At 41.2% G+C, this 17049-nt stretch overlaps 1 protein-coding gene across 1 annotated transcript in view; it reads left to right on the forward strand.

Annotated features, from left to right (window-relative positions):
• The window catches only part of PPIL6 (peptidylprolyl isomerase like 6), a 19993-nt gene extending 4463 nt beyond the window's left edge, over positions 1-15530 (forward strand). Inside the window, exons 3-8 of the mRNA XM_024194289.2 lie at positions 1293-1481; positions 3802-3864; positions 3987-4134; positions 5595-5651; positions 11733-11868; positions 14101-15530. Of these exons, the coding sequence (XP_024050057.1) occupies positions 1293-1481; positions 3802-3864; positions 3987-4134; positions 5595-5651; positions 11733-11868; positions 14101-14212 (705 nt within the window). The 3' untranslated portion in view covers positions 14213-15530. The remainder of the gene's footprint in view (positions 1-1292; positions 1482-3801; positions 3865-3986; positions 4135-5594; positions 5652-11732; positions 11869-14100) is intronic.
• The last annotated feature ends 1519 nt before the right edge of the window (positions 15531-17049 follow it).

The raw sequence follows: 17049 nt of genomic DNA on the forward strand, positions 1-17049 counted from the left end.
AAAAAAAAAAAAAATGAAAAATTGGACTTGCCTAATAGGGTCCTTACATATATCTACCATAAAGATGCTTGTTCCAATGGCCAACAAAAATGTCTCAATCATTACAGTTGCCAAAATTGCAACTAAGGTCAACAAACATAGGGGCAACCTCTGTTCCAGTCTAATCTATTTAGAGTCTTAGATATGCTAGTGATGTGCGTGGTACAAGAGCCTTGGGTCCATTAAAATCAATACAAATTGCAGACATAGATTCGAGAGCAGCATTGGCTCTTAATTTCTTGTTTTATGATTTTTCGGTTATATATGTTGCTATATTGCATCATTGTTCATGTAGGCAAGCCCTTTGTCTCATTTGATGAGTTAATGAACGGCAAGCCAGGACATGAATGTCCTGTGCACAAACTTGCCATGCGGCCACTGCCACCAGCACTGCATAGTAGCAGTGCCCCTATGTCAAGTCACTGCATGGCAAGCTGGTGCACTATAGATTCATACCCTGGCTTGCTGCATGCTAATTCACAAAGTAGACAAGCCCACCCTAGGCCATGTCTATGCTGAGTTTTCTTAGTATATCTGAATATATCTCCCATCATTGCTGTGGCACTGGAGCAGATAATGGGGAAGTATTAGAGTGGACTAGCTACCAGTGTTTTTACTCCCTGTTGTCTAGAGTTGCTCTGTTAAAAATTTCAGAAGTTGCTGAATACTAGTTCTCCCACCGTTACTTGCACTGATGAAATTGCATAAGTGGTATAGCAATGGTGGGAAAAATCTCATAAAAAAATCAGTATAATTACAAGACTCAACAATTACATATGAGTGTGCTGAAATGTGGTTTAGAGCCCTTGCTTCCCTTGGGGAATCCTTGATTAATTATAGATAACTATAGAGGTTACACCTAGTTTGGTGAATGGGTTTTGCCAAAGCAAACCTCCAAGCTGACCCAAAAGTGGAACCAGAATAATTGTTTTTATGATCATGTTCTGTTATAACCGGATTTTGGAAAGCCTTCTATAACTTTTGGACATTTATTCTTGATTTCAGAAGAAGTTGCAAAATATAGTTGTATGATTCCTATGTTTTATTTTTCATGGTGGTGGTCTTAGGGGGGCTGGAGTTTGGGAAGGGAAAGCATAAACACCTAACAAGTAAAAATGAACAAAAAAAATCCATCTAACTAGGTATTTATACCACATTCATCAGCATGGAATCTGAGTATGTATTACTGACTGCTTCTGTACTAAATCCAAAGTGTAATTCCTGCAGGTTTTCATTTTTTCTTCTAAATTCAGGAACTGAAAGGTGAAACCTGGGAGTATCCCTCCCGCGTGATGTGTTTTATTGATGGCCAACTGCTGGGAAGTGAACAAGAACTGCTCAAGTGGGCTTATGACAAGTGGAACTACCAAGATTTTAAACCTGTGGCACTTTACCAAGCTATTACTGAGGATTTTTGCACCAAACATATGCAAAACACCAAGGCAGGTTACACTGGTTTCTAATAGGAAATTGTAGGGTCTGTTACCAGCTATATGCTATCTAACTGTAATTATTTGATGTGACTTATCAATGGGTTGCTTGTTTGCTTGCGATTTGGTGGGTAGTGGGGTCTTGGAGAGGGGATAGGAGGGATTGATACTTTCTAGACATGACTTCATAGATCCATCCATATAAATTTGCAGTATGGTTGCCACCCAGTTTTTGACTTCTTGATTTGCACTCTCAATGTCTAAGACCATAGACTTACAATGAAGTTCATGCCGCTGTCATACTAAAGGACTTTTGGTGAAATACACTGACTAGTTATCTTGACCAGAAGACTAATCCGAGTGCTCCCTGCCCTACCTCATGCTTACTGGGCAAAATGGCAAGCCCAACAAGAAATGAAAGGAGACAACTGCACTGTAGTGCCTAGATCCTCTCCTCCCTCCCACCACCACATGGAAGGTACAGCAAAGAGAAATAATCACTGGAATCCCACTAGAGTTATGGAAAAGAAGAAGAGTTGTCTCCATACCCAGGGAATGGAGAAAGGAGGTGGGAGATTTTGTTTCTCCTAGCATCCAAGAGGGGAGGGAAATTGTGGAAAGCCACCTCCTACTGGCAGTGAGGAGGAAGAGGAAGGAGAGAATGTCCCCTCTCTCTCAGCAGCCAGGGAATATAGACAGAATAGAGCTAAGTTGTTTCTGGTCAGAACTGGAATGAAAACTGCTCAAATGCCAAAGAAACAAATGCTCTTGTGAAATTTTAGCTAGGACCAAAATCAACAGTGCTACGAATCTCATGAGTAAACCTATTCAGGGCCGGCTCTAGGCACCAGCAAAACAAGCTGGTGCTTGGGGTGGCACATTTTTAGGGGCGGCATGGCCGGCGCCAGAATGCCGCCCCTAAAAATGTGCCCTGGCCGCCCTAGCTCACCTCCGCTGCTGCTGTCGCTCGCGCACCGCTACTCGTCCTCCCTCCCAGGCTCTCAAACCTGGGAGGGAGGGGGAGATCCCGAGTGGCCGCAGCGCGCGAAACAGCTGTTTCACGCGCCGCTGCTCCCCCCTCCCTCCCAGGCTTGAGCAGCCTGGGAGGGAGGGGGAGACTCCGAGTGGCCACGGCGCGGGCGCCGCTTCTCCCCCTCCCTCCCTCTTAGGCTTGAGAGCCTGGGGGGAGGAGGCAGGGCTGGGGATTTGGGGAAGGGGCGGAGTTGAGGCGGGGCCGGGGTGGGGTAATTAAAAAACAGGGGGGGGGGGTGGCCAAAAGTGTTTTTGCTGTGGGCGGCAAAAATCCTAGAGCCGACCCTAAACCTATTCTCTTGAGATTTCCAGAATATGTCTACGCTGCAGCTGGGAGCAAGCCTCCCACTCTGGGTAGACAGACTCATCCTAGCAGGGCTTAAGCTAGCAGGCTAAAAATAGGAGTATGGATGTTGCAGCTCAGGCTGGTGCTTGGGCTCTCAAGTCCACCCAACTCCAACCTGATATGCCTGAGTGTAAATACTTCTATTTTTAGTGAACTAATTCAAGCCCCACTAGTGTGTCTGTCTATCTGAGCTGGGAGGCTTGCTTCCAGCTGCTGTGTAGACATACCCTCAGGGGGTGAAATCCTGGCTCCATCAAAGTCAGTGGCAAAAACTGACTTCAGCGGGGCCATGGTTTCTCCCAGGATGTCCAGATAAGCTTCAGATAAGCAGCTGAACTTTTCGATCCTTTTCGAAACACTATGATGATTGATTAATGGGTTAATTTTTGTGAATGTTTCTGGAAAATCTAATTCAGTTGTCATATAATTTTTAAAAGTCTTTTTCCTATCAGAGATCAATTTATCCTAAAAAAAATGCTGAATTATTAAGTTGGCTTCTTGCTGACTGGAATTTAATTATTTACCTCCTTATATCTGACCAGTGATTTAGCCATCCAGCAAAATGATTCCATTTGGTATAGCAGTCAGTGTTACTATGGATTAATTGGTTGTGATCTTACATGGGCTTCAGTGAACCTGCACCGGCTTACACCAGTGATGAAATGGGCCCAGCCTGATGTCTCCTAGTGCAATATAATGGTGTTTTTTGTCCAAGAATGACCTGAAACTTACTGAATATTTTTTGTTTCAACAAAATACTAGATTATATAGCTAATATTTTATTATTTCTAAAAGCTGTTTTGATACCTAATTATGGGTTCATTATAAAAAGAAGCCTGAGAACATTTTACTGAGCAGCTAAACTGTCTTTCATCATAATAGTGAACACTTAGAAGATATTTGACTTTTTTTTTTTTTTTTTTTTTTAAACTGGATTTTTCCTGATTTAAACAGCATGTGTTTGTGTACTTGGACATAGCTATTCAGGAGCAGCCCACAGGCACCTTGTTATTTGAGGTAAGATACAGAAGAAAAGAGCAAACATGAGGCCCTGTCTTGCAGCCCTTATCTCAAGAGAAAGGGCTGCAGGATCTGACCTTTTGAAGTTATTTACAAACTTACTTCCCTTCATTTTGCAGCTCTATTCTGATATGTGCCCCAAAACCTGTGAGAATTTTCGCTCTTTGTGTACAGGAGAAGCAGGGACCTCTCGCAGTGGTCTGGAGCTTACTTATAAAGAGTCAGTTTTTCATCGATTAGTAAAAAATGGCTGGATACAAGGAGGAGGTGGGTTTAAAAACGTCTTCTATACATCTGGTGTAATTCAGATTTTGGATAGAATAATCAGCATGAAAAGTAGATTTTGTCCAACAAAATAACGCTGAACTTAGAGATGTAACCAATTTGTGATGGACAAGGTTTTAACTGAGGTGTATATACAACAAAAAGCAGTGTCTTCTCTCTTGGTGATCTTGTTCCCTAATTATAGGCAAAACATGGATAAGAAATCAATAGTCCGTATTATTATTTTTTTAATTAGCCAAAAGTTTTTTCACAAGCCTCTTTGGCAAGAAATTAGGAAATTAGCTGGAAACACTTAAACACTGAGAAAATCCGTAAGAAACATCCTATGTGTTTTGTATAGATGTTACTTTACAGGAGTATTTAACCAGTCATAGATATCCAAAGGTTTTGGTGACATGGAGCATATTTGAACATTGGGGTTGTGCATGAAAAGTGTCATTATGAATCTAGGAAATAGCTTAGTAAATGATGAGTAAGCCAAGAAAACAGAGCATTTCAGTAAAAGTAAACATAGTTAGGTGTGTTTGAAGGGATTTCCTTCATTTCTTCCTCTCAGCTTCTCTTCTCTCACCTCCCTGCATCTCTTCCCTGTTTCCTTCCTACTCCAAACATTGTTTACTTAATGCCGTTTTAAGATCATATTTCCAAGACATCCTTTTTGCTTTTCCCAAGTAACTAATAGAAATACATCTGAGGTCCAGAAGAGCAACTTAAAATAATTGGCTTACTTCTGAGGAGGATTTCCTTTTACCTGACTGGCATATAGAAGAGTTTTTAAATAAACTAACACAAACTGTTTGTTTTTTGTTTTTCAAACTCTTTTCAATTGTGTTTTTGTGTTTCCTATACTTGTCAGCTTTGCGTAATGGCTGGGAGTTTACTAAAGGCTTACTGGCCCTGACTTGTTATATTATCAGATCCTTATTTTCATCATCCCTTGTTCTAAGCACAGGTAATTATTTATGGATACAGGGCGTATTCACTGTGGCACATTTTCATATACTGAAATCTGTTCCTTAAGACTAGTACCTCAGTCCAGCAGCACTCTTGAAGTATGTTACTAAACATTGGAAACTAGGTGCGCAGGTACTTGTATTAGCATAGCAGCAAGAAGGTATGTGTATGTATATATATATATATATAATGTTTCTTATTGTATATATGGAGTAGTTATTTCTGGAGACACCACCTCTTGGAGTGAGAGATTAATTCATTCTGCAATTCCAGTAAGGCCCCAATGCTGCAGTTGATAGCATGCAGGCAGACTGTTGCACCTGTGTGGAGACCATTGAATTCAAACCAGACTCCATACAGGTGCAGCAGTCCACCTGCCTGTTCTCAGTTGCAGGACTGGGACCCATGTCCTTAACCTCTGTTGAAAGTGCCAGTTAATGCCAGTGGTGAACATTTGTATTCTGTCACTTTTGTCTAATCACATACAGACATAACAGCTGGAAGAGGAGATGGTGGTGAGTCAATTTATGGACCCACTTTTGAAGGTATATTTAAATTTCCTTATCTTACCATGCATAAGTCAAACTTCAGGTAAATAATTGGATTTTCACTGAAGTGTTCTCAGGTTTAGTTAGTTTTTTTTTTTCTTTCATTTTCATCACTTACATCTCAACAGCGGTTTCAGACTTTCTCGTATCAGTCAGGATTATTCTCTAATTGTTATTAACATAGTTCTCCTGGCAAACTGCTTTAGTGGGTTGATTTTCTGACTGGTAATCCTGGCTCTGCCACTGACTCACTATGTGATTTTTCAGCTTCACCTGTCTGTGTCCATTTTCTCCAACTGTAAAATAAGGATAACACTTAACCTACCTGACAGGAATGTTATGAACATTCATGCTTGTAAAAGGGCTTTGAAAATTTGAAGCACTATAATGGGTAAATGTTAAGTGTGGGTTCTGTGCTTCCACTGATACCACATATTCATTTGTGATGATTCTCAGAATGGCCAGGACTGTGAAAAACCTTGTTACCCCCCTGCCTCCAGCAGTAGAAAGACTTTCTGGTGATTAACTGGGTGTCAGCTCCTTGACATCATCAGCCTGTTAGCCACCCAAACAATCTCCTCAGGGCTCTGCCTGCCCTTACTTTCCTTGACAACTGTAACCAATAGATGCACCCCAGTCCCCAAGCCCTTTGAAGCATTTCCCTCTAGTGTTCAGCCCCTTATTGACTGAACACTAACAGTAATACTGTGCCTGCTGTCCCCAATGGAACACTATACACACCAGCTTCCACAATTCAGCTCAGGATCAGCTCTTTGTGCAATACCACAGCACTAAGATAAGTTTATAGCGAAAACAATCATAAATTTATTATCAAAGACCAAGATATAAGAGATAGTGATTAAGAATAATGGATATAGAAGGATTACATATAAAACAAAATAAGTATATGCTTTTTAGAGACTAAACTTAACAGGCTAACCTCCTGTCTAAAGCAGTCTTATCTCACCCAAAGGCTTTTATAGTATTTCCTACCAAGGCTGATTGAGATCCCATTTTTATGAATGTAAATGCACTCTCTGTTTACTTCCATGGTGCAGGATAAAGGGGTTTCTCCTTGACTTCTGCTTATATCCCAAAGTTCTTGGTCTGTCTTCAGTGACAATAGAACCCCTGTCTCTTGTTTTTTCTATTGATTTCATATCCTCCTGTTGACTTTGTATGTAAATGACTCCCCACTGTTATTTACAATGCTTACTTTACCTGCGGACCAACAGAGACAGGTGAATGAACATTCTTTGTCTGGCAGAAACCTGTTTGTCTACTCTCCCTTAATACAGACTTTAGGAACATATTTTTAGTATACATACATAACTTTTTAAATAGTATATGTACATAACCAGTGGGGCACTGACTTTCATTTAAGACCTCACATGATTTTCTTCATGGATAAATATTATGAAAGAGGTGCGCTACGTATAGTGTCAAGCCTGCTAGGAGTTGCTGTTACAGAAGAGCAAAACCTTTGCCAGCTGGCACCAATGGGCCTCTGTGTCACATCATTATACTGGGATGGTTTAAATATGCTGAAATTAATGGAAGTTTCTTGTTTTTCACTCTGAGAAAACTGGAATCAGGCAGCTTTAGAGTCTTAGGACCAGATTTTGATCTCATTTATACAGCATTGTTACTTCACTGACTTTATGGAGTTACCCCTAATTTACACCAGAGTGAGATCAGAGCCAGACCCTTAGTCTCTCAACTCTAACTGTGAGAATCTAGAATTACTGAACAGGAGCTACATATCATAACATCAAACCAAAGGTGCAAACCCCTATAATCATAAGACTAATAAAATTGTCAATGGCAGAGCAATATTTAAGAAGAACAACTCAAATAAACAGTCAAAGCAGCAATTTAAAGGGGGAAGGGTCTGTTTAGATTAACAATTAGCCATAAAGATATTTTATGACCGTTAAAGCCAGCTGGGAACTAGTCTATATTCTCTTACATAAAGCGTCCTTACTGCCAGTGTTTGTAAATTATGTCACATTTCAGCAAACTGGCCATCTGCCTACAGTTCAGAACTGCCAAGTGTAACTGCATGCAGTGTAGTTGTAGCCGTGTTGGTCCCACGATATTAGAGAGACAAGGTGGGTGAGGTAATAGCTTTTATTGGACAAACTTCTGTTAGGGCTGGTCTACGCTGTGGGGGGGATCGATCTAAGATACGCAACTTCAGCTACGAGAATAGCATAGCTGAAGTTGCCGTATCTTGGATCGACTTACCTCCCGTCCTCACGGCGCGGGATCGATGGCCACGGCTCCCCCGTCGACTCCGCTTCCGCCTCTTGCCCTGGTGGAGTTCCGGAGTCGACGGGGAGCACGTTTGGGGATTGATTTATCGCATCTAAATCGAGACGCGATAAATCGAGCCCCGATAGATCGATTGCTACCCGCCGGTCCGGCGGGTAGTGAAGACGTACCCTTAGTGAGAAAGACAAGCTTTCGAGCCACACAACGCTTTTCTTGAAGTCGATCCAATAAAAGATATTACCTCACCCACCAAGTGTAACTGCAGTCTTTATTTTCAAAGACAGTTAAGTTTTCAGTGACAATAAGAAGTGATTCGCACCTTGAGACTGCAGGACAAAGCAAAAGGGCCAAAGTTTGCATTTAAACTATATCCAGGTAATTGGACTGTTTTTAGGAACATATGAATTATTGCCACGGTGCTGCCTTGCTGGAAAGTAGCATAGACATGGAGGAAAGTTTACAGGAACTTTCAAGTCATTGAAAATTAAACAAGTGATTCCCACAAAGCCTGCAAACTTTTCTCAGAGTCCCTGTCACTTTCCCTCAGGCAGCACTGCATATTGCCTACCAAAAATTGGGCAAGAGAAAGTCGGAGAGTGGCCTGTCCTCCTTCCAACATCGCATGTATCTGGAGTAGTGTGAAGCACAGATCCTCAGAACACAGGATTCTCAGCAAGAAAGTAACCTGTTTCCTGGGGAAACCATCCATCAGGTCTATAAGATAAATCAATGGAAACCAAGACATTTTAATAACGTGCTAGAAATCTTCATCCAATTCCTCTTCCCCACCCACACTGCATAGATAACTAATACAGACGGTACTGGAACACTACCAGCTGTGCATCTGCTATTCTTTATATGTTCTCTTTCAATGCACCTGCTCCAGAGCTGTTCTGGAAACTGTGGGCTTTCCTGCTGGCAGGAACAATCTGGGCAATCCTAAAACAAACAGCAGTGTGCACTGGGCAGCCCCAGCTGGGAGAGTGTGTGCCTGAGGCACAACCTCTGCCGTTGCTCCTCCTGGACTGGTGTAGCTCCACACCACTCTGTGCAGGACTGTGGCATAAATGCAACTCTAGTCCTTAATATTTTATAGTGCTTTACATATACAACATGCTGTTCCAATGTTAATCCTCACAACATCCATGTGAGGTAAGTAGTGTGTTCTCCATTTTACAGATAGGGAAAACTAAGAGAGGAAAAGTGACTAGCCCAAGGCCACACAGCAAGACATTGGCAGAGTCAGGATTAGAATTAGAGGATTTAGTGACTTGCAACTCTGTGTGTGTTCCTCCAGACAAACCCAGTACCTGTCATTTGTTATCTTGGAGAGAAGCTTGTCTTTTATCACTCTTGTAATTCTGTTTGAGGCAGCAGTAGATATTATAGGATTAGGAAAGTAATTTAATTTTAAAATAGACTTAATTTGAGTTCTGTCAACCTTATAATTGTCCCTAAAAGGAATTTTATTACCCTCTTTCACACACCACAAATACTGATTCTTCAAAAGAGAAGATTGTCCATATTGAACCCTCTTTTTTAAAATTAAAAGATAATTCTTTTCAGTCCTTTATAAAGGTGCTCCCTCAGATATGGAATTTTAATGTGATGATTATATGGCTTTCCTACTGTTTTTTCCACCAAACTATTTACATAGATATTTTTGCTGTCTGAGAACAGTGACAGATGCCACTCACAGATGCTAAGATTCTATGAATGTCCACAGTTGACAAACATCCATTCACTTCAATATTCTGTGAAATGAATGGGATGTTTCTACATTTCCCTGAAATTAGCGCAAAGTACTGAGGTAATTACAGAAAACCACTTGGACTGAAGTATTGTTTTTTTTAAAACAAAGAAGCCTAATCCAAAATTACACTGCTGAAGTCATTACTGCAATTCACAAGCAGCAGCATAGGAGCAACTGTTTCATTTAGAATTTAATTGCCATTTTTATTAATTAGTTTGGGAGAACAAACCTCAAATAGAGTAAGAATAACAAAACATGGAAGAATAATAAAATCCCTACTCACATCTTCAGCCCAAATTTCCATCATTCCTTTTGAGTTTGTGAAGAGCTCTCCTTGGGTTCTTGCTTACACAATATGATATATCCGCCTAAGCAGCAAAGGGGCTTAGAGATGTTTCAGCTTGCAGATCTGTATCAATTCCTCCACCATCCCCATCCCCCAGGCATATCTCACATTCCTTCTGTGACCTCCTGTCCACCAGCATTCATTCTCTGAGGCTTTCCACCCTCTTTCTTTCCCTCCCTGGCCTCCCTCTCCTCAGCTGACTCACGTTCATCAACAACTCTTTTCTCTTCTGCACCCTGTTCCTTGGGCTCTCCCACCTCCAAAATGTGTCTTACACTTTGCATCCATTACTCTTCTGCACCACGGAATGCTTCTGGAGAAAATCCAGGGACCTCTCAGACTTCCTCAATTAAAAATCTGTTCTTTGTGCTATGAGTGTATTTGCTAAACAACTCTCCATCTTCTCCATGATAGCCTGTCATCCTTCCGAAATCCTGCTGCAAATATCTAAATTACCTGCCACTCCAGCCATGTTCTACTCCTCAACTAATCCCCTCACCCTTCACAACAGTCCTAAGCAACTTGTCCTGGCCTTCAGGTCCCTGCATAAGCTGCTGCCTACCTCTCTGCTCTTTTAGCTCTTCTCCTCATCCCTGCTGTAACTCCTTTGACTTCAGTTTGCTTTTTATTTGCTCTTGTTAACTCTCCGTATGCAGCAAACAGCACTGAGCGAGTCTTGTAAATAAACATGCCAGTTATTGTAAGCTGTTCTGATAAAATAGCTTCTGTTTTATGTGGTTTAGTTAATTGTGTTTAAGCATGGCAGTAATGTGTACTTTGGTGAGGAAAGTAAGCTCTGTGGTGACAATGGCTGCACTGGATTTTTGGATTGTCTCTGATCGCTGCACAGAACACTGAGCAAAGGTGGGAAAAAAATTGTAGCCCAGTGTCTCTTTTCATCCTCACCCCGTCTAATGCCAAGGGAAGAAACTGCAATAAATCCAGTGTTGTCACCACTGCTAACTCTCTCCCTTTTTATCCCATCCCATAGCCCCAGCTGGCCTTTAATCATATAGTTCCCAGAACATGATAGAACTTGGTGCTCCCTAAAAATTAGCAACTGGAAATTAATATGGAGGGTTAGAATGAGAGTCTAGGAGTCAGCAGTTCTGGGTTCTGCTGTTGACTTACCATCTGACTCAGGACAAGTCATTATGGCACAGAACGATGAGTACTTAGCACTGCTGAAAATCAGGCCATTCACTTCTAAGTGCCTCAGTTTCCTCATCCATAAAATAGGAATAATGCTAACCAGCCTATACACTGTTTATTTCTCAAGTGCTCTGAGATCCTCAGATAAAAGATGCTATAGCAGAATTGTCATAATATTAAAAAAGTCTGCAGCATGTTAGCAACTACATTTTGAATATTTATCACTAAGGTTTTTTTCCAGGAGGATAACCCAAAATTATTCCTAAACCTCTTTCTAGGAAGCAGAATCCAGTGATCCAGAGTCAAAGGAAGCTGTAATCCCCTTCATTTCCAATCAGTAGCTTGGGGGCAAGTTGAAGGGAGACCTGCTGAAAGGCTCCCAATGTACAGTATATAATAGGAAAGAAAGTAATAAGAATGGGGGAGAGGGAGAAGGAAGCAAGAGGCGAGAAAGGGGTTGTAGAAGAGGAGGGGCTGTAGCAGTTGCAACAGTGAGTAAAAGTGGAAGGAGGCAAACTAAATCTATGATCATTTATTACTGTAAACTTTCTAGATGAAAACTTTTCCATTCCTCACAACAAAAGAGGGATTCTTGGGATGGCCAACAAAGGACGTCACAGCAATGGTTCACAGTTTTATATTACACTACAGCCAGCTCCCTATATGGATAAAAAATATGTGGCTTTTGGGTATGTATACTACAGAGACATTTTAAAATGTTTTTAAAAAAATACTCCTAGCTATCTAAGACATCATTGCCCAAGATTGAGATTCTGTGCTGCATCTCTGAGAGGCACAGCACAGAACTCACAGCTCGGGGCGGAGGGTTTAAGCCACTTTTGCACCCTCCCAGTCTGAAGCTACGCCAGGGGCTAGAGAGGCTCCTGGCAAAACATAAGGCAGGTCTAGGGCCCTGTGTATGTCCAGATCTATACAGTAGACTTTTGCTATCATAGCTGTGTTGTTCAGAGGTGTGATGAGGTGCTATTGCTGACTGACATAGCTGAGCCAGCAAAAATCCCTAGTGTAGACAGTTATATACCTGCAAAACTGCACTCTTACTGGTAAAATGTATTTCACTCGGGCAGGCTAGAATAAGCTATACTGGAAAAAGCATAGTTTTGCCAGTATAAGCTACATCCACACTAAAAGCACTTTGTCAGTACAGCATACTAGTACAGTTATATGGACAAAGCGCTCCTAATGTAGACCTGGCCTAAGAAAAAACAGCCTCCCAAAGATTGCAAAGATGTCCTGGGAAAGCAGCATATAGCTGCCTCTGCACTGCTTGCACCAGGGGAATCCTTCCCCAGCCAGAGCCAGGAATGAAATCCTGGCCCCATTGAAGACAATGGCAAAACTCCCAATGACTTCAGTGGAGGCAGGATTTCACCCTGGGGCTTTTAAGATCCTTTTACCCAGCTAGCGGTTCCTAGCATAAAGGGACTGGGAGTGTGGGAGGCACAAGACTCTCATGCCAGGGTGATTATTGTCTAATGCACCATAGAGGAGTACAGCATTTCAAAAGCAAAAAAAAAAAAAAAAAGCATACCAATACAACATGCAAAAAACAAACTTAAAATAAGTTCTAACTGGATGTGTTTAAATCAGTGGCATCTGACTTTAATTTCTACACTGTACACTGGAGTCTCTTGTTATCTTACCAGGGACTCCCTGCTTTAAAAGCACAGGAAATTTCAAGCACTGCTCTTATAACATTGCCCAATGTATAAACATATTAGGAGCTTACTCCAGCAAGAGCAAAGAGTGGCCACAAAGAGCAAAGAGGGCAGTTCAGCACTATATGGAGTTACCATGCTATAAATTGGCACACCACTCCTTACACCTTGGCCTTCCACAGGTATGCAACAACATTCTGCAATAGCAATAGAAACTTTTACATTAAAATAGCTACTGCACACCTCATTGGCCTGTCCTGGACACACGTTCCACATCAGTGATCCATTCACAACCTTCTAACATATCCTCCCCCTATCCCCAATATCTGTGCCAAAGATAAGGTGCAGAGTTCTCTACATGAACTGCTAGCAAACCCGTGTGTACACAGCTTAACACAGGGTTTTATAAGATTGAGCCCTACACATTGCAGCTCAGGACAGTTTAGAATTGTAAATTGTTGTATCGGTTTCATGATTCAGATTAATTAAGAAGAAAACTGATCTAAGACTTCAAAAAGTGTGTGTGTGAGAGAGAGAGACTAAACCATTTTAATTAAATGCAGAACAATTTCTGACAATATTCCTCTTGACCTTTTTCTTCTTGAAATGGAAGAAGAGTAGTAGATATCATGGACACTTGTAGCCACAAAATTCTGGAAAGGTGTCTACATGCTGCAACATATATTGCTTTGAATAATTACAGCTACAGATAGCTCAAAGTGTAGCATTTTTCTATCTCCTAAAACGCTAAATATTGGGATATTTTCAGAGCAAACAGCTGGAATGTTAGTCTGCTGTGAAGAACAATCCTATAAAGAAAAGAACATATAAGACATGAACCCTTTATTTTAAGAGACAGCCATATTGAGAAAACTATAGTTATGTTATTATAGCCTAATAGAAGGAATTCAGGATTTCTAACTGACTTGCTCTGACCACTGACAGGCACTGAAGGTAGATAACACAGTTGTATTCACTACTAAATTATAGTGTTTCCTGATCTTCAAATTGCTGGTGTATTTTTCTGATCCTCTACCCATATGCATCATTTATACATATGTATGTTCCTACATTTTTGTTAAATCATGCACATTTAACATAAATTGTATTGGAAAATGAATACCATGGAACTCAAATGGTCAAATAGATTACTAAAACTATAGAGCTTTATGGTAGTGATCAGATAGTTAATTATAATTTTACTGACTTTTTATGTATATATAATTTCCACCTTTACTTTAGACAGCTGATTGAAGGTACAGAAGTTCTTCAGAAACTAGAAGATGTATCTACGTACAATGAAAGGCCTGTAGTAGAATGTAAAATTAACAACTGTGGTGTTCTTGTGCCTTGATTACAGCCCATTTCACTTCCTACTGTAATGTGTAAAAATGCATATGTTTCTGACCAGCCTTTTATAGATTTTGTAGGCTTTTTTTAATCTAAAATAGCATTTTTATACATCTAAACTTTAGCTTGATATTTTTTCTATTCTAAACATGTTCATGGCTTGTTCACACACATTCTTACATGAATATACTAATGGGCTTGGGAATTTAACTTCATGCCGTTATATAGCTATACAAATTATTGTGTAAATATGGATGTCCAGTGAGAGATTACATTACTGTAGGCTGCACTATAAATAATCCTATTAAGTAGAACACCAATTAGCACTACTTCATAAATGAATTTGCTATTGATTGTATCCATTCATCACAATCAGTTATTTACCTTTGGCCCAATTCTGCCATTCTTGAGTCACACTAAGTCAGACCTTACACCACTGGTAGTACTATTAAAATCAGTGCATGTGGGGTAAGGTACAACTCAACATAAGGGTGGTACTGGGCGGTCTCTGAATATTAGAGGTCTGATCTTACTTACACCAGTTTAAACCAAGAGTTACCACTGAAGTCAATGGAGCTACACCAGAGTCAAACCAGTATACATAACATTAGACCCAGGCCCTAGACATATATTTCATTATTTTGTTTACAGATTGTATCAAATTATTAAGATATTTGGACTCAACTGAACCCATTAAAATGCTAAAATTACTCCAAAACAGGAAATTATAAACTATATCCTATTTGCAAAATCTCACGGATATCTTGGATAAGTGAATAGCAATGAGTAGATGTGGTTTCAGTGAGTGTGGAAGTTCCACATAAAGAAGTCAACGTTTATCTAAATGCTGTAAAAACACCTTTATTTATGACTCAGGAGACTAAACACACAATTCATTGCCAATTGCCGTAGTAGTAATTTCTGAGATGAAAGATCTCTCTTAGGCATAGCACAGGAGTAGTGACAGCAGATGGTTTCAACAGAAGCTGGCAAATGGCTGGCAAGAGTGTGGAAAATGAAAAAATGTCCCAGAATCTCAAGGAAGGTAATCTATAACAATTAAAATCTCTCTAACATGTCTGCAACTGGCAAAAGTCTTTGAATTTTTACTTTACCTTCCTGTGTAAAGCACTCTGAAATCAACAGATGAAAATTTCTAAGAGCTAAGTATAACAATGACTTTTTTGTGTTAGCATTTGGATTCTGGTAATCAGAACCAATAAAATTTCCCACTGTAATTTGACTATAGAATTATTATCTTCACTGCTTCGTTCTATGCCAAAGTTGAAATGGACAAGTTAATAGATTTTCTAATTAAAAGAAAAATGACTGGAAAATTATTTGTTAAATAGTGTTTGTTTCTCTTCAGTAACAAGAGATGCCTATTAAGCACATTTTTTCTTTGCAAAAATATTTACATAAACTACATTAATTCCTTTAGTAGGAAGTAGTCATGGGGGATTGTCTGAATGTGACTGGCACCTTTAAGAGGGAATGTGTCCAGTTCATCTATGATTAGTTAGTGGCCTCTGGATGACTCCTGATAGAAGGCATCTGTCCTCTATAAAGATCCAGTCAACAGTTGAGAAAAGAGAGTAGGAAGGAGGAGCAGGGAGCTTGCAGTAGTTGTATGAGACCTGACAAAGCCCTAGTTGAAAGCTGGCAGAGAGAGAACTGGTGAGAGCTGTGGGAGAAAATGGCCAGGGCGAGGGAACCCTGCTGATTATAAGGTTTGTGCAGAAGTCCTTAAAGTAAAGGAGGATGAACCAGGTTAGTTAAGGAAGGTTCAGCCAAGGAAAGGAGGGTTGATTCTGGAGAGAGGTTCCCCTGAGAAGCTGCTCAGCAGGGTTGCAGATGAAAGGGGGAAGCTGCGTTGAGGGCTAGGAAAGAAGAGTTGCAAGGAACATGGAGAATTGTCAGATGTGTGGAAGCCCTGGCACAGGAATAAAAAAAATAGGAACTATTAACTGTGAGGTAGATGGCTTAAAGAGTGGGGTTCTGGAACTGGGCCAAGCAACTAGGAAACAATGTGTCTGTTACCTCTTGGTTGGGTGGCCTACAGATTGTGACTGTGGAGGGAGAATGGAGAACTGCTGCATTTTAACCTGTTTCACTTTTGGGTTTTAAGAACTGTCTCCCTTTTCAGAATCTGCAGAGGGTTGCACTAAATTACATCTGGACACAGGGCTTGAATTGGATTCTGTGCAGGAGAACATTCCTGGGTGTATTCACATTATCAGCTGAACACTTCTTCCCTTGCACTGCTATTTTTCCTAAAAACTCTGGAGAAAAACATGGAGTCAAAGTGACAAGTAATGGAGTGGCAAGCTTATTTTAAGAGGTTTTCTGTCTCATTTTTCCAAATCTCACGTTGGTGGGGATGCATTGTGTACATTAGTTTTTTAAATAGTTATTTTACTAAACTGTTGCAGAACAGGTCATATACCTGTTATGCAGTGGTTCCCAAACTGGGGTTTGCAGAATGTTACAGGGGGTTCGCCAGAAAAATTTCACTAATGGCGGACAGAGGACCCTGGGCATTGGAGATAGCAGGTGGGACCTGGTTGCAGGGCAGACACCCCGAGCCCCAGGGAGAACGGGGCCGGCAGCCCAAGTCCCGGCGGTCAGCAGGGAAGCTGGCAGCCTGAACCCCAGCGCTCTGCGCAGGGCAGACCGCCCAAGCCCCAGGGAGAGCGGGAGCGGGCAGTTGGGGCCGGCAGCCCGAGCCCTGCCCCCATCAGTGGGGGGGCCGGCAGCCCAAACCCCAGCGCTCCCCATGCAGCGCTGGAAGCCCGAGCCCCAGAGAGAGCAGGGCTCGGCAGTTGGGGCCGGCAGCCCGAG

The sequence above is a fragment of the Terrapene carolina genome, unplaced genomic scaffold (assembly GCF_002925995.2).
Source record: "Terrapene carolina triunguis isolate 2854851 unplaced genomic scaffold, T_m_triunguis-2.0 Scaffold42, whole genome shotgun sequence".
NCBI classification, from domain to species: domain Eukaryota; kingdom Metazoa; phylum Chordata; order Testudines; family Emydidae; genus Terrapene; species Terrapene triunguis.